This window comes from Thamnophis elegans, chromosome Z (assembly GCF_009769535.1).
Source record: "Thamnophis elegans isolate rThaEle1 chromosome Z, rThaEle1.pri, whole genome shotgun sequence".
Classification (NCBI taxonomy): Eukaryota; Metazoa; Chordata; class Lepidosauria; order Squamata; family Colubridae; genus Thamnophis; species Thamnophis elegans.
Window position 1 is genome coordinate 94,779,507 of NC_045558.1, and position 27,489 is coordinate 94,806,995.

The 27,489-nt window shown below is 36.7% G+C and overlaps 1 protein-coding gene across 2 annotated transcripts in view; it reads right to left on the reverse strand.

Annotated features, from left to right (window-relative positions):
• Positions 1 to 539: 539 nt before the first annotated feature.
• CDC27 (cell division cycle 27) overlaps positions 540 to 27,489 on the reverse strand; it is a 36,243-nt gene continuing 9,293 nt past the window's right edge. Inside the window, exons 3-19 of one of the 2 annotated variants that reach the window (XM_032237055.1) lie at positions 26,806 to 26,953; positions 25,836 to 25,961; positions 24,130 to 24,227; positions 21,285 to 21,439; positions 20,966 to 21,177; positions 19,481 to 19,595; positions 18,375 to 18,490; positions 18,103 to 18,202; positions 13,683 to 13,890; positions 13,007 to 13,176; positions 11,113 to 11,265; positions 10,636 to 10,844; positions 7,132 to 7,249; positions 6,706 to 6,834; positions 4,774 to 4,848; positions 3,446 to 3,626; positions 540 to 1,472 (exon numbers count right to left, since the gene is read on the reverse strand). In XM_032237055.1, the coding sequence (XP_032092946.1) occupies positions 1,390 to 1,472; positions 3,446 to 3,626; positions 4,774 to 4,848; positions 6,706 to 6,834; positions 7,132 to 7,249; positions 10,636 to 10,844; positions 11,113 to 11,265; positions 13,007 to 13,176; positions 13,683 to 13,890; positions 18,103 to 18,202; positions 18,375 to 18,490; positions 19,481 to 19,595; positions 20,966 to 21,177; positions 21,285 to 21,439; positions 24,130 to 24,227; positions 25,836 to 25,961; positions 26,806 to 26,953 (2,396 nt within the window). In that variant the 3' untranslated portion in view covers positions 540 to 1,389. Of the gene's footprint in view, positions 1,473 to 3,445; positions 3,627 to 4,773; positions 4,849 to 6,705; positions 6,835 to 7,131; positions 7,250 to 10,635; positions 10,845 to 11,112; positions 11,266 to 13,006; positions 13,180 to 13,682; positions 13,891 to 18,102; positions 18,203 to 18,374; positions 18,491 to 19,480; positions 19,596 to 20,965; positions 21,178 to 21,284; positions 21,440 to 24,129; positions 24,228 to 25,835; positions 25,962 to 26,805; positions 26,954 to 27,489 lie in introns of both variants that reach the window. The other variant, XM_032237054.1, reaches the window with a different exon arrangement.

The following is a 27,489-nucleotide window of genomic DNA, read 5'->3' on the forward strand; positions in this document are numbered from 1 at the left end:
TTTTAGCTATCAAAGAGCCAGTATTTAGACAATCGTGTCTGTATTAATATTTATTAATGAAGGCCTTTTAAAAATAGATTAAAATAAAATATGCAAAAACTTACCACAATACAATTTTATGAAATTTAAACCATTTTATTGTGCATAATTTTCTCTTTAGCACTGTAAGGTTATCATACACTTTCTTGATGGTCTCTGCACAAAAGCCAACCACCTTTGTTGCAGGAATGCTACAAAGGAGGAGAAAACTGGCTTTGGTAATACAGCCTAGCTTCTTTCCTCAGAGAAATAGCCATCTGGGGGTCTATATTCCTACAAGACATTATAGAGGAAGTACTCAAAACTTACAGGATAAAAAAACCCTAACCCAACCGCCCCCTCCCAAAAGACAGATAATTGCACAATTTTTTTTGCATCTGTTCATTCAGACAACACTTTACAAAATAATTTTTGAAGGGGTCACTGCTGTAAATAGATGGGGGATGCACCACCATTGTAAGGTTTGATTGGATTAAGGCTTCCATTGTCATCTTGGCATTCTGTTATTGTGAATTTATTTCATTGCATTTTTCAACACTGCAAATCTACACATTTATTTCTTTTCTAGGAATTGATAATTGCAACAGCATTTTGATTTTTTTTTTTTTTTGAACTGTCAGGTGCAATTGCAAGGAGCACATGATGAGCAACATCATGTTACTGATCTGAATGGTATACAAATACAAACAACTGATGCTTTGGAAGTTAGCCTGATGAAGTTAACTTCTTGGTGGAATACTAATGTATTCTGTGGAAGTCTCTATTCTGGCATGTTGATAAATCTAAAGGAGGGACATTGGATTTTATATTTTCTGTAAAGCGTTCACAAGAGAAAATTTCATTTTAAGGTCATTTATATTTTCTGGCATTTAATTTACACTCGAATAATATTCAGAAATGTCTTCAATACATTCCAGTCCTGTACTTCCACAATTATCTCTGAAGAGTGTGGAATGGAGAAGCGCAGGTCTCTGCTTCTTGGAAAGAGCCAAACTAAGACTCTTCTGGGGACAGAGCAAGTAACTGCTTCATCAGTTACTTTCCCATATCTCCCAGTTCCTGTACAGCAAATTTCATCTTCCATGATAGGTTTGTCAACAAAAAGGAGATTTTAGAAAAAGTATTTCCTCTTTGAAGAATCATGTTTACAAAGATGAAGTCAATAATTCAGACTAAAATTATGACCCCAAATACACTGCCATTAATTCAGAATTAATTAAAATCTGATGAATGATGCGCCTGGGGTATCAGTGGAGCATTAAAACAATGCTGGCTCTGTGGCAGGGAGGGAAAGGAAGAATCCAATAGAATGAGTCAGTCAAACATCCAAACTCAGAATCCACTTGGAAGTTAAAATTCATCACTTTCTACTGCATGGAGCTGTGTGTCATCTGCGTCAGTCATGCTACTGGCCTGAGACTCATCTGTGCCAACTTTTGAAAAGAAAAATACACAAGAATAAGATTTATTTATATTATTTGCATATCTCACAAGCTACAAAAATGACATTCTATAATAGGAAGACTACTTTTCCATTATACTTTTTATATCTTATTTATACATTGTTCCAACCCAGTTTTTGGAGAATTATATATAATTATGCATTCAAAATGTACCCTTTTCTTTCAAATCTCAAATACTATGCAATTCCCAAACTTATGTGCAAAATCTTAGAACCTGAATTGTGTTTGAGTGAGCTGGTCCTATTTGAATTCAGTCTACATAGAGAGCTTCAGGTTCAATTCTATAAAGCAGTTTTTCAAATAGTTTTGATATATGTAGTAATTAGATCAAGCATTTAGCATTTAGGCAGCACAAGAATTGTAAATGATTTTCACCATAAATGATTTTTGTTATAAACTACACAATCAACCTGTAAAGCTGGTTAGATTCATAATCCCCACAAGATAAACCTTGTGGTAGGGGAACTAATAGCTTACTTAAAGCTACCTGGATAGTTAATTTATTACAGTTTTATTCCTTCCTTCTTTCACCTCCTTCCCCATATAACTTCACAGCAGCACATTTAGAAAGTAGTATTAGATTTATATTGGAATTACTCTAAGCTTTTCTTTCCCTAAACCAAGACTCTGAACATTATATTACACCACATCAGAGAAGCCAAATTTTAATTAGTGTTTCTGGATTCATAGCTGGTTTTCTAGTCCCTTTAATGTGCCAGCAACTTTAATGTGCCCAGCAACTTTAGTTTTTTTTTCTATACCTCTTATATGAAGTGAAAAAAAATACAGCCTGGTAGTCACATATGATCTACCATCGTCTCTTTTGTACCACCAGAATCCCTCTTAAGTGGGTAGAGCCAAGCATTGAAAACTATTTTTATTTTCCATTTTTAAAGTTGCGTTTAAACAGCAAAAATGTATTTTAATATTTGCAAACCTTAGGGTACTCATCTCATGCTTTTAAACTCTTCAACCCTCTTTCTAAGTGAATCCTCACCAAGTCCACTTTTAAAATGCCCTCAACAGACCACACAAAAGTTTGTGCAGCTATGAGACTGATATAAGTTACATATCCTCATCTTAAATGATCATCTCCCAAATTTTTAAAAATGCCAATTTTTAAAGGATAAGCACTAGTGATTCTAACTTTTCCAAGCTTGGTGGTATTGTGCTTAAATATTGTGTATTATTTAGTAAAGCCTTATGCAAAAACTTAAGATAGGAGTTCCTTTTAGGAGATTGATACTTCAGACAGCTCTGGTGCTGCTCTTATATGTTAGGTTTTTATTAAGCAATGATCAGATTGCTTTACTAGTCCGAAGTGTTATAATTTGCATGCCCAGCTACATAGTTATACCCAATCAACCAAACTTGGCTGATCTCAAAAAGCTAAACAAAGCTGATCCTAGTGAAGAGAAGACCACAGAAAACACCAGGGCTGTGGGCTAGACTGGAAAGTAAAAAAAAATATTCATTCCAATGGAAACCATTTCTGTAACATTCCCAAGATGACCTCATGGATGCATCCATAAAATCAGCAAGAATTCAGCTTTATTCAAGGAACTGTAATTTTTATCATTTGTTTAAATGAGTATTTACTTTACAATTGTTTTAATTAAGAGAGGCAAAGAGAATAACAAGAAAAAGAATGTTATGATATTCAAATAAATTTGCCTGCTATAGATAGGATGGGGATACTTAATGTTCAAAACTTCTTTTCAGACTTAGAAAAAAAATAAGGAAGCATTTTCAATTATTTCCAGTCATGAGATAGAGTGACCATAAAAAACCTGCACAAAACTAGGGTCTATGCTATATAAAATAGTTGCAGTGGTAAACTTCAGGATTGTTGCTATGACAGTATTTTCAAATTACCCAAATAGAAGGTATCTCTTTTTACCTCAAGAGAAGAACAAATAAAACAGCCAATATAAAAAAACAACCTGACTCATATGGACAGCATTCACTGATCTGTTCTTCTTGTGTTACAGGCTCTTCATCATCGGGTAGGTACCGCTTGTCAATGGCCTCTTTGATCTGGTTATTGGCGCCTTTTGGATCCAAGTCCATTGCCCAGGAAAAGTTCATCAGTGCAAGATGGGTCTGCCCCAACTTTTTATAAACCTAACCAAAAAAAGTGTATACTTAACTGGGTATGAATTTTTACTTCATATATTTTATATCTGATAGTAGTGCTCTTTATAGGCAGTTTTTACTTACATAATTATCTGTCATACCCCTACGTGGCACTTATTCCCCTCAAAGATTATAAACAATAATAATATTTTTTGAAAATCAAACATGCCAAAAATGGAGAAATTGCTATATCTAGTAAAGAATACTAATACTATACACTAGTACCTAGCAACTGTCAATTCTGGATGAAGTTATACTCCCCACCAATCTACTAAAATAAGGAAGAACACAGTACACATTACATATGGGATTATCTTTAAATATTAATCATAATTCACATTTAATTTGAAAATAGAGTTCTGCATTGCTAAGTAGGGTTGAAGTAGGGAAAATATCTCACTAAAGTAGACCAGACGGGAACACCAAAATCATGAATGTTAAAACTATATTTATCACAGGGTTATAGTAACAGAATCTTGCAAGTCTATGCCTTTCTCCTTCCTGTCTTTATCCTAAAGAGAATTAGTGAATGTCCAAATTGGGATACTTTCTCAAATTCCATTCCTGCCTGGGCTGAGATTCATCTTATTGATGTCCCAATGTCCCTTGACTTATGATAAAAAACTGGTTGTTTCTCCTCTTCTTCAAGATTATTTTCATAGTTCACTATAGATCCTTGAACAACATTACTATGTTATAGTCTATCTTTGGGTTCCATTTAAAACACAAAGGTTTGTTTTTAAAAGTCTTTCCAACTTGAAAGAATCAGGCTGTCTCAAGAATTGCCCATTATGTGGTCTCAACTGAAAAATCAATGGTGTCAATTTTCCAAACAAACTTCACCTCCTACTCTTTTGTTTTGTAAAGCAATGCCATATCAAGCCTACATAATCAGCCTGCACAATCAGATAGGCAGCATAAATGTTCAACCATTCCCTTACTTTCTCCACAACTGTACGTGGGACCGAGAGGTGATTTTAAAGTCAGGAGGTGAACTAATGCTCATCACAGTTGGCAATACTGCTGAAACACAGTACGGTACATTTGGTGAACATTGCATAATATTATTATCAACATTAATCTTGTATGTTTTTACAACAATCATTCAGAAAATAATATTCAAAATTGTTTTTACCTTTCCTATCAAAAAGTAAACAAGAGACTCTTTGGGAACAATTTGCTTCAGTTCTTCAAGTTCTTGCAAAGCATACTGAAAGGAAGAAAAAAAACCTGAGTATCTTTTTCAAGGGACTGCAGTAATATAATTTAAATATATGCTTCAATGAAAAGATCTATTCTAGTGATGGAGAACCTTTTTCCCCCTCGGGTGGGGGGAAGCACAAGTGCACATGCTATTGTGCACGTTTGCGTGCCCAACCCCATAACTTAGTGCCCCCCCTCAGCTGTGTCCCCTGCGCATGCGCACGTGACCACCACCACACCACTGCCCCGCACATGGCTTTCTTGGAGCTTGGGGAGGGTGAAAACAGCTTCCCCCTCCCCAGAGGCCTTCCAGAAGCCAGAAACACCCTGTTTTCCGACTTCTGGTTTGTGTGTTGGGCCTTTTTTCGCCCTCTGGAGGTTTCAGGGAAGCCCCCTGAAGCTTCTAGAGGGCAAAAAATGCCCGAAAATGAAGGCCGAAATCAGCTGGCCAGTGCAGGCCATAGGTTCACCATCACGGGTCTATTCAATACAATAAAGTCAATTTTAATATCAATGTCTGATGCTTTGTTATTGTTTGACAAATATATTTGTTGTGGTACACATATAGACTTCGCTTACTGACTGCCTTGTTTAGTGAAATTATAATGGTGTAAAAAAGAGTTAGACAATCCACATGTTTATGACCATTACAGTGTCTGTAGTCATGTGACTGCCATTTAGGTGCTTCACTTCGCACATTTACGACCAGCACCACATCCCACAATTATATGATTGCCATTTAGCTGCCTTGCAACTGGTTTGTGGTATCTAAAGTTAATAAGGAATGTGGATTTAAAATAATAAGGGACAGTTATGTGACGTTTCATTTAATGACTAATGCTTCACTTAATGACCAATGAGAAAATGAGATTGTAAGCCCACCATAGTAATGTGATTTTCTGCTTAAAAACTGCAATGCTTAGTGATGGAGTTGCCCGTTCCAATTGTACTTGCTAAGTGAGGACTACCTGTACAATTTGGTTACAATGGACCTAGAAAACCAAGAGTTTAGTCTACTGTTCACTCCCAAATTTGAGATAAAATAATAGATCAAGGAATTCAGGAAATTCTTGAATAGAAGATATATTCCATTTCTCTATCATTTAGGTAAATCTAGAAGTTGTAAAAATATTCAAAAAATGAAGTGGCAACAAACAGAAAGTCATCATGATTATAACTAAGATAGAATTAATGAACTGCTGGAAAAGTTTCAGATACTTGGTCAGCTGACTAAAATCCTAATAGATTTTTTTAAAATTCATCTTATTATATTTTGATTGCAGGGATTTAAAATGATTCCTATGAAACTACTTTTTATTTAGGACCATTATAGTAGTATATTCTCTTTCTCAAAGTAGGAGTAATGTTTAATCATAAATCAATATGATATCAAACAATATTCTTTTTGACAGAGCAAAGGTGGCGCAGTGGTTAAATGCAGCACTGCAGGCTACTGCTAGATCAGCAGGTCAGCGGTTCAAATCTCACCGGCTCAGGGTTGACTCAGCCTTCCATCCTTCCGAGGTGGGTAAAATGAGGACCCAGATTGTTGGGGGCAATATGCTGACTCTCTGTAAACCGCTTAGAGAGGCCTGAAAGGCCTATGAAGCGGTATATAAGTCTACTGCTATTGCTATTGCTATTGCTAGCTCTCCTGGAGCAGTGAAACAAATTTTTAATCACCAGCAGAGAAAAAGTGTTCTTACGGTCCTCAAAATCTAAGGCTGCAAAGAATGTTCTGTGGAATAAATCTTACTAAACTATGTGAAATATATTTACAATTGTTCTGTATGCATTTTACAATTGGCTTAAATGTATATGGCTAGTATTCAGTTTTCCCAAAGGAAAAAAAATCATTACTCACTTTGTACTTCTCATTGGCGAATAATACTGAAGCTCTGTGGAATTTGCAGAGGGGGTTCTTGGGATCAATGTTAATGGCTTTGTTCAGTGTATCCAAAGCTTTCTCAGATTTCTTCAGAGCATGCTGAACCTGGAAAAAAAGGAATATATTCATTCATTCATTCGTTCGTTCGTTCATTCGTAGATTCATTCATTCGTAGATTCATTCATTCGTAAATTCATTCATTCGTAGATTCATTCATTCGTAGATTTTCACCGGTGTAGGTATGCTGGTCTTGTTGTATTCGGGTCTTTTCCCAGGTAAGATTGAGATTGTCTTGGCAATGTTTCAACGAGGTCTCACTCGCCATCTCAATCACATACATACATACATGCTGGTCAATGTTCATATTATACATCAAACCTATATTAGATATGATTTACTTACAACTCCAATGTGGCACAACAAGACAGAACTCTGAGGATTAATTTGAAGTGCTTTTTGGAAATGCATTTCTGCAAGGCTGAATTTCTCTTGCTTGTAGTAAATCATCCCCAATCCATACCTAGCATTGAAAAAAAAAAAAACATCAAAAACCAACGATGTATATAATATTACTACTAAAGATCAAAGAGATCAGATTTCCAGACAAATTGACTTATGTTAACATTTAGGAGAGCTTAATGACTTATTTCACAAAATGTCTGCTATGATAGATATGGTTAAAAACATCAATTTAATGAAAGATAAATTGTCAAGGCAAAATTTTAAATACAAAACAAGAATGCAATCTGAATTCTATGTGGATATTAGTGATACACAAAAGATATATTAAAAACACTACTAATACATCCATAGAACGAATACATCAAGTGAAAATACAAGTATCACAGAGACCTATAATTTTCTAGCCTTCAGGAGACTTTTTCTCCTGATCTCAATTTACTTTTTTCCTGTTTATACAATAATACTGTCACAAGCAATATTATAGTACAACACATGTAACACCAAACTTGCTTGGTTTTTCTAAATTAGAAAAATAAAATAAAATCAGGAGGGACTGCATGCCTTATAATCAAAGAAAAATTTTATGTTGACAGTAGCAAGAATCTTATATGCATAAAAATGAAAAGACATATTAATTTCTACAATGGAGGAGTGAATGGTAATGGTGATAGAATTAGTGAACATGGCAAAACTCTTTTAATTAAAGAGAAGAATTTAGAATTCATTAGAATTTATCTAATTTTGTTTCTACTTGGAAACTGCTTCTGGACTTCTTGCCTGAAATTGAAAAAAATGAAAATTTGATTTTAGGTTTTGATGTTTAGAAATATTTTGTTATTATAGAAATGACCTGAAATGTGAAATGTAAAGCAAAAGATTGAGGGCAACTTGTTTGTGTGTGTATATGTTTTACTGCACTGAAAAAAAAATCTGAAGCTCCCACTTTTTCTGTTTCTTTGACTTTTCTCTTAGTTTTCTAACTTTTGTTTTTCTGTATTTTTATTTTATTATGAAACTTAATAAAACTGTATTCAAAAAAGGAATTTTGCAGATGTAGATATATCTTAATAAGATAGTAAAATATGGGGTATATAACACAATTATTTGGATGAAGAAGTTGAAATGACATTTATCACATTTACAAATAACACAAAACTGGGAGGTATGGGTAATATTTCCAAAGTATAAAAGGAAGTATTTTCAAGAAAATCTAGACAGCCTTGAATAGTGCAGGAAAATTAAGAATTTAAAGGAAGTTCTACATTTGGATTGGAAAACTGAGAGGCACAAATATAGAATGGGGGAACAATAATACATGTGGAAAGGATTTAGATATCCTTGCTGACCACAAGCTAGAAAAACAAATACCATCTTAAAGTGTCTTAGAATTCTGCCTCTGTTATACAAACAAAGAGGATTGAAACATTGCTTAAATTCTGGAAAAGATAGATAATATTTGGAAAAGACTCAGGCAAGTTCTTCCCTGTTTATTGGGGTATAAGAGAGAGGGAGATAAAACATAAGCAGGCTTGTGAGATTCATGTTAGCCCTCTGGGGCAGATCAGATCAGGAAACAGCTCTATAGGAACTGTTTATTATGTATGTATGTATGTATGTATGTATGTATGTATGTATGTATGTATGTATGTATGTAAAAAGCTATAATAGCAGAAGCATATACATATATTAATATACTACTTCTCTCTTCAAGAATTAAACCTTATTAAATGGTTAACATGGCTGCAGTGCAGACTTTTCTTGATATTATCAGGGTGTCAAAATGTCCAAGATTATATATGAAATGTACCTATAGCAGCATTCCTACATAATTAAGAAATTATTGCCTCACATTAAAAGATAATAAAATGTAACTGCAATGTTATTTACCTATCACCCCTAATTCTTACTGACGGCACTCAGTCTCAACAAACTCTGAGATGGAGTAGTGGAGGCAAGAATGCTCTTTAGAATCTGAAACAATTTATCAGCTTGTGAATCTGCAGATACTTCAAGTGGCATCACCTCCAGAGATGCAATATAGATGTAGATATATCTCAAGCAATATTTTTGAAGAAGCTTAATTAAGCTTCTTGGACTAGAAGACCTTTAAGGTCCCTTCCAACTCTGCTATTGTATTGTATTGTATTGTATTGTATTGTATTGTATTGTATTGTATTGTATTGTAAGTGCTGATCCGAATATGAGGAAGGGTCACCTAACACTTTAGTAGATGATGCCATCCTTAGTTTACTTCTAGGCTTTAGGAAGAAGGAACTCTACCAGTGTTTTTTCTCTGCATCAAGAATGTTTTTCCTTATCTGATGCGAACTGGTAATCCCTTCTGCCTGCTGTGCTTTATTCCATATTGTGGAATATTATTATTTCAATTAGCTGATATATACTGTATATTGGTTGGCAACCCCCTCCTTCCAGCAGTCCCTCTCCCACAACTCCATTCTTTGATGATCATTTAGTGCTGGGCCACCTGCCATGACTTACTGTATTTTTAATTGTTTTTACTGAATTCAGTATGTCCCTTGTTCAGTCCAATCAACAAGAAGTGAAATGTCTTCAAAAATATCAAGAAAATGTTAGCTGCCATTTGGCAGTTCAAATCTCACCAGCTCAAAGTTGATTCATCATTCCATCCTTCCGAGGTGGGTAAAATGAGGACACAGATTGTTGGGGGCAATATGCTGACTCTGTAAACCGCTTAGAGAGGGCTGTAAAAGCACTATGAAGCGGTATATAAGTGTGCTATTGGTATTAAACAATGAGGTGGATGAGTGAGAACCTCCATAGACATCTCAGTTCAATAGTAGAATAGTGAAATACAAGCACTGACAATTTGTTTGCATGTTTAATAGGTTCAGTAGAAAAAAGTGAAACACTGATCCTTTGTCTTGACATGAGTTCTGCCATATTTCACCTTCAAAGAGTCATTAGATTATTGGTTTCTATCATCGGAGCTGCTCTGCTGCCTAATACAAGCCTCCGACGATCGCTGACAGGAAAAAAGCCTCTGTCACTCAGCTGCACAGCTAGGTCTGCAGCGAGTGACAATGCTCCTTGCTTAATATAAGCACTCCCCCTGCCTGCAAGATCTTAAGAATGGCATGGGTTGAAATATGAAAGTTTTAGTAAGGAAGAACAATATAATCAGAGAAATACAACTACACGTCCAGCCCAGAACTGGCTGAGTCTAAAAACTGGGGAAGAGCAGCAAGGAGGAAGGCTTTATAATCTGTAGACTCAGCCCTATTGGTTTCTGGACAGAGTGAACCCTATGTGACTGCTGTTGCCACCAATCGTGGAGAAAAGTAAATATTTTTTTTTACTCCAGAACTAAGTTATATCAGGGAGGGAAATGAGATTGTTAAATATTATGAGGGGTAAATATATTTCCAACCTTCACCCTTTTTATTAATCAAAAATATTTCTCACCAAGCATTGTAGTGCCTTGGATTCATTCGAATTGCATTCCTAAAGCAGGATAATGCTCTCTCAAGTTCCTCTGTCAGCACAAATTCATGTCCCAGGAGTGTATAGGCATAAGCATAATTTGGATCAACTTGAATAGCTCTCTGGAAAAACTTGATAGCAATATCATGTTCCCTTTGCAAACTGAAGCAATTTCCTGCAGCACACCATGCCTAGAAGAATGAAAAAGTAGAAGATATATCACAAAACTATGATTACTCCCTCTTTCTACTTTTAAGTGGTATAATAAGAGGAATAAGAAAATATTAATAAACTATTAATTAATAGTTACCATTTAAGTGCTCAGTCACATAAGAGTTTGCAAAGTAAAATACAGTAATTTCAACCTCAAATTTGTTTATTTAAAATTGAAGGAAAGAATCAGAGGCTAAACTGTAGTAAAAAAAAAAATGCCTGCCTCAAAATAGCCAGAAATGATACCTCTGGTGAATTTTTATCCATCTCAGTCAAGTCTTTTGAAAGAACTGAAAGAGCTACATCTTTCTGCAGATGCCACAATGTGGTTGAATAGATTTCCATGCCTTCTACTCTGTAGTTTTCAATCCTTCTTACTTCAGAGAATATTCTCTCAGCCTATGACAGTAATGAACAAATACTATTTAATCAAACATGATCCGTTTTTGACATAACATGGGTACATTTAGTTATATAGCTTTAAATGAAACAGTTGGTTCTGATACAAGGGTATAATTTGCTTAATAAATTAAATGTTTCATCTTAAGAGGAGTGTGATTCATTCTCAGCAAATTGTATTTAATAAAATGAGACAATATCCATCCCCCCCTTTACATAGAACCACATAGCCAAAAATTGTTTCTGTATTAATTGACCCATTTAGAGAGTATCTAAAAGGAATTCATGGGGTACCCTGAAAGCAGGGCATGGTAGGAAATGAAATAAAATGCAACAACACTTATAAACAGCCATTTAAATTTTTGTTTTTATTTTGCAATGCCACAGCGGTTATATTTTGGTAAATGCTTGTAGGATACGGAAATTGGTGGCCCATCAGTAATAACTAGCTGGCCAACTGTCTAGGCTGTTCTGAATAGCATTGATACTGGATTAGAACGGCACTGTATGAAAGAACTCTTAGTATATTGACCCCCATCAGATAGATAGATAGATAGATAGATAGATAGATAGATAGATAGATAGATAGATAGATAGATAGATAGATATACATACATACATACATATATATATACATATATATATATATACACATACATACATACACACATTTGTATGTGTATATGCATGTATGTGTATACACACACACACACAAACATCACTCTGATGGGGCTAATATACTAAGAGTTCTTTCAAGCATAAAACTTCTCATTAGAATTGCTAAAAGGTACCGTATTTTTCAGAGTATAAGACACACCTTTTTTCCTCAAAAAAGAGGCTGAAAATCTGAGTGTTTCTTATACACCGAATACAGCAATTTTTGCCTCCCGAAGCCCCGCCCCTTCACCAAAATGGCTGTGCAGAGCCTTATGGAGGCTTTCAGAGAGCTCCTGGGGGCTGGGGAGGACAGAAATGAGCAAATGGACTGTTCCCCCCCCCCCCCCGCAGCCCCAGCAGCACTCTATAAGCCTCCGTAAGGCTTTGCATGCAATTTTTTTGATGAAAAAACGGGCCTTTTTATCATTTCCCCCCCCCACCCCCTAGGAGCCTCTGCAAGCCCCCCCACAGGCTATTCATGCCTTTTTAAAAAAAACGGGCAATTTTTGGGAGGTTTGCAGAGTGAAAAACTTTTTTTTCCCTTTTGGAAAGCTCTTTAACTGATTGATGAGAATTAGATTAATCAAGTGCTATGCCACCAGAAACAAAGTCTTAGGTGCTGCAGATTGTCAGTGATTTCCTTCTCCAGCACATGGATAAATACACCTGGAAACATTTACCTACCTACCTACTCTCTCTTTCTCTCTCTCTCCCCTACCTACCTACTGTATTTTTCTATCTCTATTTCTCTCTCTCTCTCTATCCCTTTATCTACCTACCTAACTACCTACCTACCTCCTTACCTACCTACCTACTCTCTCTCCCTACCTACCTACTGTATTTCTCTCTCTTTCTTTCTCTCCTCTCTATCCCTCTATCTACCTACCTACTTTTTTTAAAAAAATTGCATCTTCAAAACCTTGGGACGTCTTATACTCTGGTGCGTCTTATGCTCCAAAAAATACGGTTATAGAGCAAAGAAAATTTGAACTATTTTCAGTTTATGTTTTGGGGTCAATTTTTGTACAATTCACTGCAAATACAGAATGTAGTATCCCCCAAAATTATTCTATGGCCTCTTTACCTGCATATATTCTGCAAGTTCAAAGTAAGCTCTTCCAATATGGCATAGCACCCAGCCTGTGTTGTAGTGATGAGAAGGCAAATGACTCAGTATATGAATGGCTTCTTTACAATTGTAGGAACACAAGGCTAAATATCCTTTCCCCATATCACGAAGAAGGCTCATCAAACCTTCTAGGAAAAAAATGCAATAAATACACAGGAGAACAAAGAGATATACTTGCTTAAAACTGCCACTGGTGATAAATGTGACACATATGCTCAAGAAACCTAGATAAAATGCCAACAGTTTGAGTTAACAGAGCATAACTGTGTTCTTCCAGTGAATAAGGTGCTGAATATAACTAAAGAGATCTGGTCCAAATCCAAACTTTGAGATATAACTTCATACCCAAATATCCTCTGGATCACTCCATGTTATCTGTAAAAATTCATGATTATTACCCACTACTGTTGAATTTTCTTTCAATTAAGAAAGAAATTAAGATTGTGAACATCATGGCAACTTAATTAGAAAGAATAAGAATTTTAGAGGAACTTGCACTGTTCATTTTAACTCGATTCCAACAGGTATTTTCTATATTTTTCTTGCTTTTGAATTTTACACTATCACTGTCTTTTACTACTACTCTTTACGTTTACTACTCTGAAGGAATTCTCAGAAATATTCTACACACCTGCTGCAGCTTTCTGTAATGTAAATGCCTGGATTTGTGGCGTTACTGAGGTAATCTTTCCTTCTGAAATAATGGACGAATCAAGTTTGGTGATTTCCAAACTGTCATTTATGTTTGGCTGTGTGATCCCTCCTTTACTGGTTTTACATTTTGTCTTTCGGTTTGCAATTTTTGTTGGAAACTTCATTTTTAACTTTTTACTATTTTCCTATGAAAGAAGAAAAAACATTTTAAAGAATCTTTCCTAGCAGCCAAATAGCAAAGTATATACCATTTAAAACAGAAATTTGAAAAGCAATTCACGGTAGAAATTTAGAACTTCATTTTGGTTTGGATGGGGAACCTCAGCCCAATTAGGTTTCATTTAATTTCATGTAGTATGGTATTGAAATATGTACTACATAATTAACTGCACTCATTTTGGCTTTTGCCTGATTAATTTTACCAAGGTTTTGTGATTTTTGATGAAATTTGAACTAATTATGTGATTTTATACAACATATATAATGGGACGAGACACCAAAACACATATTACCCACTTTCTATAATAGCATTACTTAAGTTTGTAGAATAAAAGATGCCCATGATATCTTTTCATCCAGTTTTTAATATTATAGACTCTCAATTCCACTCAAGAAAACTGAACTGGAGCTGTTCTACAGTACATCAAGAATATAATTTAGTATGGACTGAGTGATTATACTGATGTGAGAGAGGTGGATGGCTCAAAAGCAGAGGATGAAATGTTACTGAATAAAGTTTCTTCAGAATGTTTGCAATTATAGCTTTACTAGACTTCATTATTGGTTTAATGGATTTTGGTATTTTTACCAGTGATTTCAATATGAAAGATGCTTTGAAAGGATGATAGTTCTTCAATATCTTCAATTGAAATATATCTAAAATACTTACAAATTTTTTTAGAATATTTCTCTACATCTGAAGTAAACGATAATCTATCATATGAAACATTTGTAATGGAGTTGCATTGCCCTCATGTTGAAAGTACTGAGGCACTTTCAGATTGAAAGGATTACTGGTGACATCATCTTTGCCAGGGGGATGCCCAATTAAGGGCTCCTTTCATGTCCCCTGGCAGGAACTGGAGCGAAGGACGGGAGCTCATCCTGTCCCATGGCAGCAGCCGGGTCTCATATGCAGGCTTGCTGCTTGTCAATCCAGTGCCCTAATCACATGAGCCACCATGCTCCATTGTAATAGAGTAAAAATAATGGTTTGTTTTACAATGAAAATTAATAAATTAATTTGTTGTGATATATGTTTTCACAGCCTAAGGCACAGGTGTTGTTTTTCCCATTCGTGGAGCTGGGGTAGCGTGGCTTACACATGATGCGTCTGGCCCACAGACCGCCAGTTTGACATCCCTGGCTTAAGGCAATGTTGCTTTAACATATCTGGACTTCAACTTTCAGAATTCCAAAGTCAGGGAATTCCAGTTCAAGCCACACACCTAAGTTGCTGATATTGGGAAATACTGTTTTAGAACATACTTGAAATCAATTCTGCTTAGAAAAAATTGATATCAATATGAAAGTGAGAGTCCTGTTTTAATTGTGTCTGTAGCCCCATTAAATATTTCTGCTACTGCCTATTTAGGTTCTGAATTTCTTAAAAAATATTAATCAATGAGAGGGCACTGACCTTCCTAACCTTCTGGAAAAGACTAAGGACCTAGCTCTGCCAATTAAGTTGGAGCACCAATTGGGGATGAGAGTATCACAATGGAGATGGTTGATCAATTAACAACAGATCCCACCACCCTACATCTTGCTACCACCCTCTTTTAAATGGGACATGGTCTTCTGGATTTTATATTTTAAGTACCGTATTTATCGGCGTATAACACGCAGTTTTAAAACTAAAATTGCAAGCTTAAACCCTGCCTGCGTGTTATACGCCGATACGCCGGGTCCCAAACTGCCTGCTCCAGCTGATTCACCGGCGCCCATGAAAGGAAGTTTTCTTCCCTACTGAAACAGAAGCCGCAGCAGGAGAGCGAGGCTGCTGCCAGCCGTTTCACCTTGCGCAGCGAATTTGACTGGGTCCCGGGGCTTCTGCCGGGCGGCAGAAGCCCGGGAAGGCGAAAGGAAGTTTTCTTCCCTACTGAAACGGACGCTGGCCGCAGGAGAGCGAGGCTGCTGCCAGCCGTTTCACCTTGCGCAGCGAATTTGACTGGGTCCCGGGGCTTCTGCCGGGCGGCAGAAGCCCGGGAAGGCGAAAGGAAGTTTTCTTCCCTACTGAAACGGACGCTGGCCGCAGGAGAGCGAGGCTGCTGCCAGCCGTTTCACCTTGAAGGTGAAACGGCCGGCAGCAGCCTCGCTCTCCATGGATACTTTGACCTTCCCACAGTTGCTTTTCTGAGCAACTGGGAGACAGAAGGGACGCAATCTCCTTTCATTCTCCCTCTGCCTTATTCACTCGTTCGGGCAGCAGAGAACGAAAGAAAATTGCATAGCCAAGGACAAAGGAGCCTGCAGCCTCCTTCATTCAAATGTTCAGGCAGCGGGGATGGGGGGGGGGGGCTTTCTCGCATGCCTTCTTTCTCTGAAGCGCTGCAAACCTTGGGATTGTGTAGCAGCCAAAGATCGCCTGGTTAAAAAGGAGGAAGAGGAGGCTCCACTAGTCCGGAGCCCATCCGCGGTGGCAGGGATCCCCCACACACATACACACACACACAAGGAGGGAGGAGAGACAGAGAGAGAGACAGACACACACAGAGAATGACAAGAGAGACAGAGAGAGGGAGGGGGGAGATAGAGGTAAAGAGCCACACAGAGAGTGAGAGACAAACAGATACAGGGAGAGGGAGGGGGAGAGGGAGGGAGTGTTTATGCACAGAAGGAAGATTTAAAACTTCGGAGTGAATCCGGGAAGAGGGAAGAGATGGAGGACTGACTTTTCACTCCGATTTCTGAGCCCCCAGCTGTTAGTGACGGAGAAGGACGAAGGAAGAGATTGCATTTTTGTTAGGCTGAAAGAGCTGTGGCGTTTTAAAGAAGTCCCGTTCTTTTTATTTAAGCACGAAAGGAAAAATCTCCAAAAAGCCCGGGGAAATGTTCCTTGCAAAGCATCACGGTCTCAGAGAATGCAAATGAAGGTGCTTATCTCCCTGCCCGGCTCGGAGTCATGCTGAGTCCTATTCAGAGGGCGGAGGGACGCTGTGCTTTTTTTTTTTTTTTGTTTATGTTCTCACAACCATGCAAAGGTGGGTTTTGTGCTACAAGGATCTTTCTTTCTTTCTTTCCCTGTCTGCGGTTCCTTGCAGTTGCTTCTGTTTAAAGCACCGTTTCTCATTCCTTGCAAAACTGGGGCAGGACTGCCTCTCCTTGCAGCAGGCTCGGTTGCAAAATGTTTCCCTGATTTGGTTTATAAGTTCGCAGCAAGGCAATCCAACAAATAGGAAAGTTTTAATAAGATTTTCTGACTTTATTTGGTCTCTGCTGCCACCCCCAACCCCAACCCCTCCCAAGGAGAGAGTGGGAAGGAGAGGAAGGAAGGAGGGAGGGGGAAGGAAAAGAAGGGAGGGGGGAGAAGATGGAAGGAGAAAAGATGGAAAGAAGGAGGAAGATGGAAGAAGAAAGGAAGAAAAAGAAGAAGGGAGGGAGAAAAGAGGGAAGGAAGTGGGAAGAAAAGGGGAAGAGAGGGAAAGAGCAGAAAGACGAGGAGGATGAAGTTGATAGGCAAGAGGAAGGAGGAAGGAAGGAAGAAAGAAAAAGGGAGGGAGAGAGGAAAGAAGAAAAGATGGAACTAGAAAGGAAAGAAGGGAGGGAGGAAAGAGGAAGACAGGGAAAGAGCAGAAAGACAAAGGTGAAGGTAGATAGGCAGAAGGAGGGAAGAAATAGGAAGGAGGGAAGGTGAAAGGATGGAAGGAGGAAGGAACAGAAGCGAAGAGGAAGAGAGAAATGGAAAGAGCAGAAAGACAGAAAAGATAGATAGGTAAAAGAAAGGAAGTTGAAAGAATGGAAGGAGGAAGGAAGAGAAAAGGAGGAAGGGAGTGAGTGAGGAAAGAAGAGAGGATGGAAGGAGAAAGGAAGGAAGAGAAGAAAGTTTGCCTTTTAAGAGGAGTTAATGTTATAATTCATGTTCTAATGTTATAAATTTTAATCCAACATTAAGTTCCGAGCTTCCAAGTCATTTATTTTTAATGAAAAAAAATTTTACTCAAATTTTTGTGTTAAAATGGGGGGTGCGTGTTATACGCCGGTGCGTGTTATACGCCGATAAATACGGTATATATAGGCTTTATTTTTTACAATTATAAGCCACCCAGTGTTACCTTGAGGCAAGATAGGTAGCAAATAAATAAATAAATAAGCAAACAAACAAATAAAGTAAGTAAGTACGTATGTATGTATGTGTATACGTACGTATATACATACTTTGTAGAATTCCAATTTACCTTGGCTGTAGAACTATCACTGGAGAACAAACGTGAACTTCTTCGAGGCAGCACATTAGGGGGAGCAGCAATAGTTGGGCTCAATACCTGAGGAGTTGTACTGGAGAGAGAAATCAAATTTCTTAATATAATTTATGTGGATAGGGTTTCAACTGTGTTTCTTAACCAGAAATACAGGAAACATGACAACAGCAGATGCAGCCTAGGAAGGAAAACATATATCTGGGAATAGGAAGAAAAATTATACACCAGGTTGGGAAAACATTGCATACCTCGTCTGTGCACCTGAACTTTGGGTCTGGGCAACAAGGATTGGTGTTACTTCCCGACTATTACCACTTTGTGAGAAGACCGACTTTGTTCCAGCTTGATTTATTCTGGTAACAGTCTATACAAAAAATGTATCATAATGTTAATTATGCATTATATTTATAGCAATTGCAGACTATGACATGACTTTCACTGGCAGAGATAGGGTAAATCTGCTAAATATATTTATTTTATTAGTTCATTATATTACCTAGAGAGAAGAATGTTAAGTAGAAAGTGATATGCATTTATTGCATGGTTAACACCATAAAATAACCCATTAGCTTTGACAAACATCACACTGTTAGAAATGTTCTTTTCTTCGTATAGACCCACAACTATGGCAGACCAATGAAAGATAATTGAATTGTGCAGTACACTCATAAGAAGTGGGCAATCCTACATACTGTCAATTTCAGTAAAAATCCTGAGAGAATAACTGTATGATGGATTATAAGCTTCTAAAATAGAATAATCAATTAATCTATTTTATTAGAAAAATGTTACTTGCTGATGAGCTTGAATTTATAAAGGCCATCTTTACAATTGTGAAAACATAGTGAAGCTGATTTCAATTTGTTATTAACTTCACCAATCTATACATAAAGTAGAAGCATCCATTTTATAGAGCAGGAAAAATTAATTAAGGACAAAAGACAAAAAAAATGGTTTTACATTAATTCTGCCATTAAATAGTTTTCTCTACCATATTTTGAATACTTGCTATGAATTCCTTTTATGAGCTAGCATTTTAAAAAAGCAGCGTAAACATGAAAGTTTACAAAAGATTCTATGATTTGTAAAGATAAGCATCTTAATGAAATTTAAAAATAAAATTCCAGTTTCTACATCTTGGAAAAATGTACATTAAAATATTTCCAGATCATCTTTATAAGGTGTCTGCATATTTCCCCTAATATTATGTTTACTAGGAAATAATAGAGGGGAAATACACAGAAACTAAATATCACAAAATGACTTTGACATTTTTTTTCTTGTAAGGAACAATTAGCCATAATTTTACATTTCCTTCAGCAACTTTAGATGCACATCCATTGAGACAAGATACCTTCTTGGAAGGGGCTCCTTGAGGTGGCACATCAATTACGGAAGAAGAATTTGTGCAGTTTTGTAAATAAGATCCATCTCCGGGGCTAGGAGTTTCCAATGGCAATATTCCAAAACTGAGGAAACAGACAAGAGCATTTCAATATATATATATATATATGTGTGTTCCTAAAGAAAGAGGGAGCAGGAAAAGAGCATTTTTGAAAATAAGAAAATTTTGCATCCTAAGGCTTGTACATGCACTGTGAACTACCTTTCTTTTAAGAATAAAAATTTACAAAGTTCCAGGTATATATGCATTAAAAATATAACTTTAAGAAGATAATGTTCAATTATATGAATCAACTCCATTTTTTGTTTGTAATCAAAAGGGGATTTGTTATTTTTCACTTTTGGATTAATGATTTAAGGCTATAGAATATTTTGTAGGAAAACAACCATTCTAATTAAAATGATGAGAGCCAGTCTGGTGTAGTATAATGGTCAAGGCATTAGGCTAGAAGCCGGGAGACTATGAGTTCTAGTCCTGCCTTAGACAAAAAGCCATCTGGGTGAACTTAAGCTAGTCACTTTCTTTCAGCCTGGGAAGGAGGCAATGACAAACCACTTCTGAAAAATCTGGCCAAGAAAACTGCAGGTACTAGTCTAGGCAGGCTCCAAAAAGTTGAACAGATTGAACGGAAGATTGAATAGAAGAAAAAAATGAAAAAGATGTAACTTACTCATTTTAAATAAATGAAATATAGAAAAATAAAAATTATTCCAGCTCTGAATAGAATTCAGATAAATAGCTAATTTATTGTCATTTATCTTCAAAATAATCATATCAAGTAATTTCGCTGTGGGGAAAAGCAAAATCGAAATTTGCAAGTAGTCTCTGGGTGATTATGAAGCTTGTCAGCAAGAGTTTCTGATTTCCACATTTAATCACAGCAACAACAAAAATATTTTCCCACCTAAATTAGGTTGCTGAAATGAAGAAAGCTTGGGGGAATCAGGAATGGGCTATGTGTTCAATTCAGCTCTGGTTCTGAAAACAAATTTGAAGGCTTAGAATATGCTATTTCCAAAAATTAGGTTTCAGTTAATAGGCAAATTCAAATGAATACTTGGAGGTAGTGTATATACCTGGGAAAATTTGAATTGGGTTGCACAACTAATGGGTCATTTATTTTTGTGTACTAGAGCCCACATTAACAAATCATTAAACACATTTATAAAGGTTATTTTCAGACAATGATTTGTTTGTCATATGCAGAAGGAGAACAACAATAATAAATAACTGACTTCAAATTACAATATTTAGAAAGCAACTGAAGTATACACTGCATATTCTAAAATATTAAGGTTAAGTAAGTTCTCTATAAAAGCATATGCCAGTCTATATTAATTAGCACACAGATCTCTCCCTACCAGGTCTCTACTATTAATTCTTTTAGCAATGCTTCCTAAAAGAAAATGGAGAAACAATTTTCAAATTTTTTACCTTGGTGTTAAAGGGCTCAGGGCAGCTGGTCCACCTAGAAGACTCCTGCCAGTTTTTTGTTTGTTCTGAGCCTGTTTTGTTAAAAAGGCAGTTCCTGATCCAAGAGATACAGCATCTGGTGAAATTACAGCCGAGTCAATATAAGAAATGGAGGAATCTGTGTTGGAGGAATATTTAGAGTTGGAGGACTCCAGGTTGAGTCTGTTTAATTCCTGAAACAGAAAAACATTTTTTAAAGACAATACACATTTTTCTAAAGAATATGAATAGTATGAACTATAAATATGGTGGTGATTAAGTATGACTGGTATAAACATACAAGTGTGTCCTGTGGTGTTTCCATAAGAACGGTTTCTGGCTGTCTGTGAATTATGTTGTGATTAGACACCACTGTTGTGCATGTGTTAGGCAAGCAGCTGCTGAAGTTCTGTATAGAAGTTAACTTGAACGTTTGGTCAGGGTCTGGCTTCTCACCTGTAATGAAAATGAAAGGGATTGGGAGGCACAGCAAGATACAAAAAAGAAAAAAAGGAATGCTTTAGACTTATCCTACTTAATACCATAGCATGGAACATATATTGCTATTAAACATTGTAACAATCAATAGTTAAAATAAGAGAAGGTAATATAGCATCAATCAGACATTTTGGACTATAGTTCATATTACCTCCCCATTTTTGTGCATTCTAGCAGATGAGGACTACAATGAAGGGCACAGTTGCTTACTTTTGCCAGACCTATCCAATTCAGACAAAGGTAATACATTTTTAGTATAGTTTCTAATGTTTGATCTATGGTAGTTATATCACTGATAAATAGATGTCTAACTAGAAAACTTTTTAACGTAACAGTCTAGTACTCAGTAAAGCGAATGGCTAGATTTGCAGCATTTATATTCTGCCCATTCAAATAGATAATAGTTAACTACAAATAATATAAGTTAATGTATTCAAAAACTAATATAGTCAAAAATAGTTTAAAACATATACTATCAGCAATATAACATAAAGAAAAATTAAAATAAAATGAAATTAAGCTAACAGGAAAAAAAGTGAAATGCAATTAGAATTAAGATAAAGCAGAGTTAAAACCAGGAGTACTCATTAGATCACACACTCCAAATACCCTGCAGAAGAGCCAAGGTTTTTCCTGCCTTTATTATTTTTATAAATAGCTCAGGGCAGTGAACATATTTAGTAAGCCTTTCTCTTCCTATTTTCTCTACGACAACAACACCGTGAGGTGAATTGCGGAAGCCGGTTGGCTCTTATGCCTAGAATTCACACTTGCCTTGTTTCTAGTTTTGTGCCTTAACTACTACACCAAACTGGCCCTATTTCTATTCGAAAAGTTTTGAAATTTTGTAAAAGTCATTCCCTTTACTAAATAATAGGCCATTATTTTAAAAAGTTCTATTCTAATCTGATATCTACTTATTTTTATGTTCTCAAATAGAAATCTATAAATGATGAAATTTTTTGTAAACCTATGGCTATAGTTGCTTCAAATTCAATTGTGAATACAGTTCTGATGGGAACAACTTTTGCCAAAAGCACCAAAAACTGGTTCAATGGCCATGGGATTACTGTGCTTGATTGGCCTCTCCATTCTTCCTCCATACTCTGGGTCCTTGGTTTCCAAATGAGATGCAAAAGTTGCTCTCATCAGAAAAGAGGACTTTGGACCACTGAGCAACAGGACTTTGGACCACTGTGCTTCATTAAGTCCAGGGTCAACACAGCCATCTACCAGGAGATTTTGCAGCACTTCATGCTTCCTTCTGCAGACGAGATTTATGGGGATGCTGACTTCATTTTCCAGCTGCCCACACTGCCAAAAGCACCAAAACCTGGTTCAATGACTGTTTGATTACTGTGCTTGATTGGCCAGCAAACGCGCCTGATTTGAACCCCATAGAAAATCTATGGGGCATTGCCAAGAGAAAGATGAGAGACATGAGACCGAACAATGCAGAAGAGCTGAAGACTGCTATTGAAACATCCTGGTCTTCCATAATACCTCAGCAGTGCCACAGCCTGATAGCTTCCATGCCACGCCGCATTGAGGCAGTAATTGCTGCAAAAAGGGCCCAAACCAAGACTGAGTACATATGCATGCTTATACTTTTCAGAGGTCCGATATTGTTTTATGTACAATCCTTGTTTTATTGATTGCATGTAATATTCTAATTTTCTGAGATGGGGGATTTGGGGTTTTCATGAGCTGGCCTACAACCATAGAGCGTACGTCCAGAGCAGCCACTGCCGGAAAACTTGTTTTGGAAGCCGCAGAGGTGGCGGCAGTGGCGGAGGTGCCCTGGCTCTGCGGAGAGAGCTGGGCCAGGCATTGTTAGGCTGGCAGGTGCGTGAGCGAGAGCAGACCAGCTGCTCGTGCAACCCCCCCTCCAGCTGTGCAGAGCGCCATTCACTGCCATTTTGAAGGCGCCAAGCTGCTGGAGCCGGGCGGCGGCGAACAAGCACTCACGTGGCTTGGCAATACCCCTAGGTCAGTGAATGGTGCTGTGCCCGGCTGGAAAGGGGGTTTGCCGGGTGGCTGCTCATGAGTGTGGTTGCTTCGTGGCTGCTGTGTTATGCTACTGCGACAGCACAACACAGCCGTTCGCCCATGAGGCTGTGCCCGGCTCTTTGGGAGCCCGCTCGCAAGAGATCAGCTGCCCGGAAACCCCAAAACAATAAATCTTCCCCTCATAATAAGACCCAAGCCATATTTTGTGTGTAAAAAGAAAATAAGACCCTGTCTTATTTTCGGGAAACACGGTATAAATTGTCATAACAATTAAAAGCTTTTTGTTTTTTATTTTGGTCTTTGCCCTGTTTTTTCCTATTTTATTATTTTAAAAAAAGTTTTACTTATTTTTCTGGTGCTCACGAACATGCACCTTCCCCTCCTTAGTGCAGCATACAAATTGTCTGCAAAATGTTTTCATCTGTCTTTTAAAATATATTGCAGCATACATTTTCTAAAACAATAACTCACATTTTTGTTCAATTTTAGTTTCAAGTAAGGCAAATCTCAAAGAAAAATATTTATAAACATTTGCATTTTTCCCAGTTCATAACAGAAGACATGAAATTCTCTCTTTCCCATTCCTAATCAGAATAATTAATACAGATGACAAAAAAATTGAATTGAACAATACCTACCTATTTCACATAGTGATTCAAAAGGAGACCAGAGGAAGGGATTTAAACTAAGGCTCTTTTGGTAACATTCAGATCCTTTGGCAAGCCGATCTGTCTTACTGTTAATGAAAAAGAAGACAGAAAACACAGAAGGAAAAGAGTTCAGCAGAAAAGTAAGAAGTACCAACCATTTTCCATAGACTATATATTATTAATTTTAGAATTCTCCGTTGCACTTGGTTAGCTAGATATTGGAGAGTTAAATATATATACAAAAATCTGTACATTTCTTACTTACTAACTTGCATATGTTACATAAACTTTATGCAAACTATATACTCCTAAATATTTGCCACATTTGTTAAGTGAATTGCCGCAGTTGTTAAATTAGTAACACCATTGTTATGAATCTAGCTTCCCCATTGACTATGCTTGTCAGGCCACAAAAGGTGATCACATGATCCCAGGACAATGCAAGCATCATAAATATGAACTGTTGACAAGCAAGTAAATTACAAGTAAATTACATGATCATGATGAAGTTGCAATGGTCATAAGTGTGAAAAATGGTTATAGGTCATTTCTTTGAATGTCAATGTAACTTCAAATGGTCACTAAATGAACTGTGGTAAGTTGAGGACTACCTGTATTCTATATACATCGGTACACATCCACATGTATATATGTTGTTGGTCAACAGTTCTTGTTTTTTGAAGAACTGGAAAGTTCCTACATGAGGAGTGCACGTCCACAGAATTTGGAAAAATCTAAACATAATAATGTTCCAATAAAGGAGAATATTTGTAATTTAGGGTTGAAATGAGGGGTCCTTGGTGCTCTCGGAGCCTGATTGTTTTCTCACAGATATTTCATTACCCAAACTACATACCATAATATCAACAATGCTAGTTTGAGTAATGAAACATCTACAAGAAAACAACCAAGTTCAGATAGCACCAAGAACTGCTCAATAATAAATTTCTAAGAGAAACATTTCTGTATTACTTATATATATCCAGATCGCTGAAAAATATGTTGAATGTTTCTTGCATAAATGGATGGAAGGAAGTGTCTATATCTGGAATTTTACAATAGAGGTAGAGGTGATTATTTATAAGTAAAGATGTTTCTTTTTAGCTAAACAAGCTATGTGACTACAATCCACAGAATAAAAGTGGGACAAAATGTAATAATAAACACCATTGGCATTGACAAATTAACTGTCAACTGCAAAAGGCCACTTTACTTTGAACACCTTACAACCTATGACAATATCTCTAACAGCATTAAATATTAACATCTGTCTATTCCAGATCCTTTGAAGAACTTAATAGGTGGATAAAAAGACCAAATGCAGTCTGAACATCTAACACTGCAACGAAACATAATAAAGCAAAGATTCCACCAATAGTAATAGGCAGCTTGGATGCAATCTCAAAACATCTGGCACATCACTCGAACACACTTGGCACATCAACATTGACAAAATCACCATCAATCAATTGCAAATGGCAGCTTTAAGTAGAACAGCTTACAAAGAACAACGTCTGCCTACCTCAGGTCATTGGGAAGAACTTGGTAGGTGGATAAAAATGCCCAATCCATTCTAATCTGGTTGGCTGACTGTGCAACAAGCCATAATAATAAATCTACACACTTGTAAGTTCTCCATATTGGGTGAGGATAGTGGAACAACAATTTATCCCAAAAAAGTAGAGAAGCCATACCAGTACACATGGCCCAGAAGGGATAGTGTGAAACATGCAGAATCTCCAAACTCAGTTACAATGTCCTCATGACTTTTCTGTTTGTTAAAAACTCCACCAGACAGAATCTGTTCTCCTTCTGCGAGTCTGCATGAAGAAAATAAAATAGAAATTAAGACAAATAAACAGAAGAACATAATGAAATAAGAGCAATGAAAATGAGATGAATAAAGGTTTACTTCTCAGTTTTCTTATTGACCACATGGAATCCTCAGCTGTAGTTACTGGAAAGGAACAAATCCTCTCTCATGGAGTTATTATGAGTTTATTGCTTTACATTTAAATAAATATTTTGTCTATCCTGTATTGAGCTTGCAGAGAGCAACTTCTCTATGCCTTCTTTGTTAAATTGTATCAGTAAGCTATTCTCTATTGCTGCCACATTCATTTCAAGAAGGCAATAAAACAGCTCCGTGGTAACAGAAATTTGCTAATAATTGGATATCAAAACATAATCATTACACTTCTTCTAGGCTTTGGAGCAAGTGGAAGTACTCAGACATACGTCAGCAACTGCTTAGACTAGTTATATTTTTTCTTAGCACTGTGCTGCTACACTTCAAAACTCCACAGAATAGAGCTACTCCTCTTCTCTATGGAGTTGTCAACTGGTGCTGCATGAGTCATCTCGTCATTTTTCCTTTAAAATCTGAACCACTTCATAGGCTACTTAATATTTTCAGCTCACCTAAAGCAGCACTGTAGAAATGTGAGATGTATATTTTAAGATTGTACCATACTAATTTTAAGAGAATATTTCTATTTCTTCACTTTTTCTTTTACAAGACTTTTGTACTTTGCTTTTACACCTCAAAGTGAATGCATTCCATAATCTGAGTAACCCACAGCTGAAAAGCCACAAAATGATGACACATATTTTATAAAGAGAAATGCATATTATACACTGCTAACAAACGTAGGGACAACTTACTTGCCAAGATCAATGCAGCACTTGGCAAGCAAATATTTGCACTGTGGGGTGGTACAACTGTGTCCTTTAAGGAGCCTGTATGCCTTGTAAGCTTTTCCTGAGCGATAATAACAGGTTGCTAATAAGAAGAGTGCATCTTCTGAATGTACTGAAAAAATAAAAAGGAAAGAGAAGAATTATCAGTTCCATGCTCCTGAACTTCTGGATGCAAACAGTTAAGATGCATAGTATTTTGTGGCAACTTTCATTCCAAACTACTTTGACGGTCTACTTAATTTTTTGTTTTACATAATGACAATAATTTTGTTGGCAAGCATCAAGAGTTCTCCATAACTTTGCAATTCATGAGAATAATATAAGAGATAGTAGTATGAACAATCATGAATTTACTCTATTCTGTTTGATGTTAGATATTTCTTCATTGTTCTTGAAATACTAGCCACGCATCTCTGAGTTACAGAAAACTATGCCAATAGAGGTTGCCTTTTCCGTTTTCCCAGCCCTATCCTATAACCTTTGTTTCAAATCACAGCAATTAAATGACTTCTCTCGCGGCTAATGGGCGACAAGAGTCTAACACATTTTAATACTTGGAGGCTATCTTTAAGCAATAAGAGGAAAAATATTAATACCAGCACAGCTAAAAATGGCAAGTTTGTATCATCCATGAATAACATCATGGGG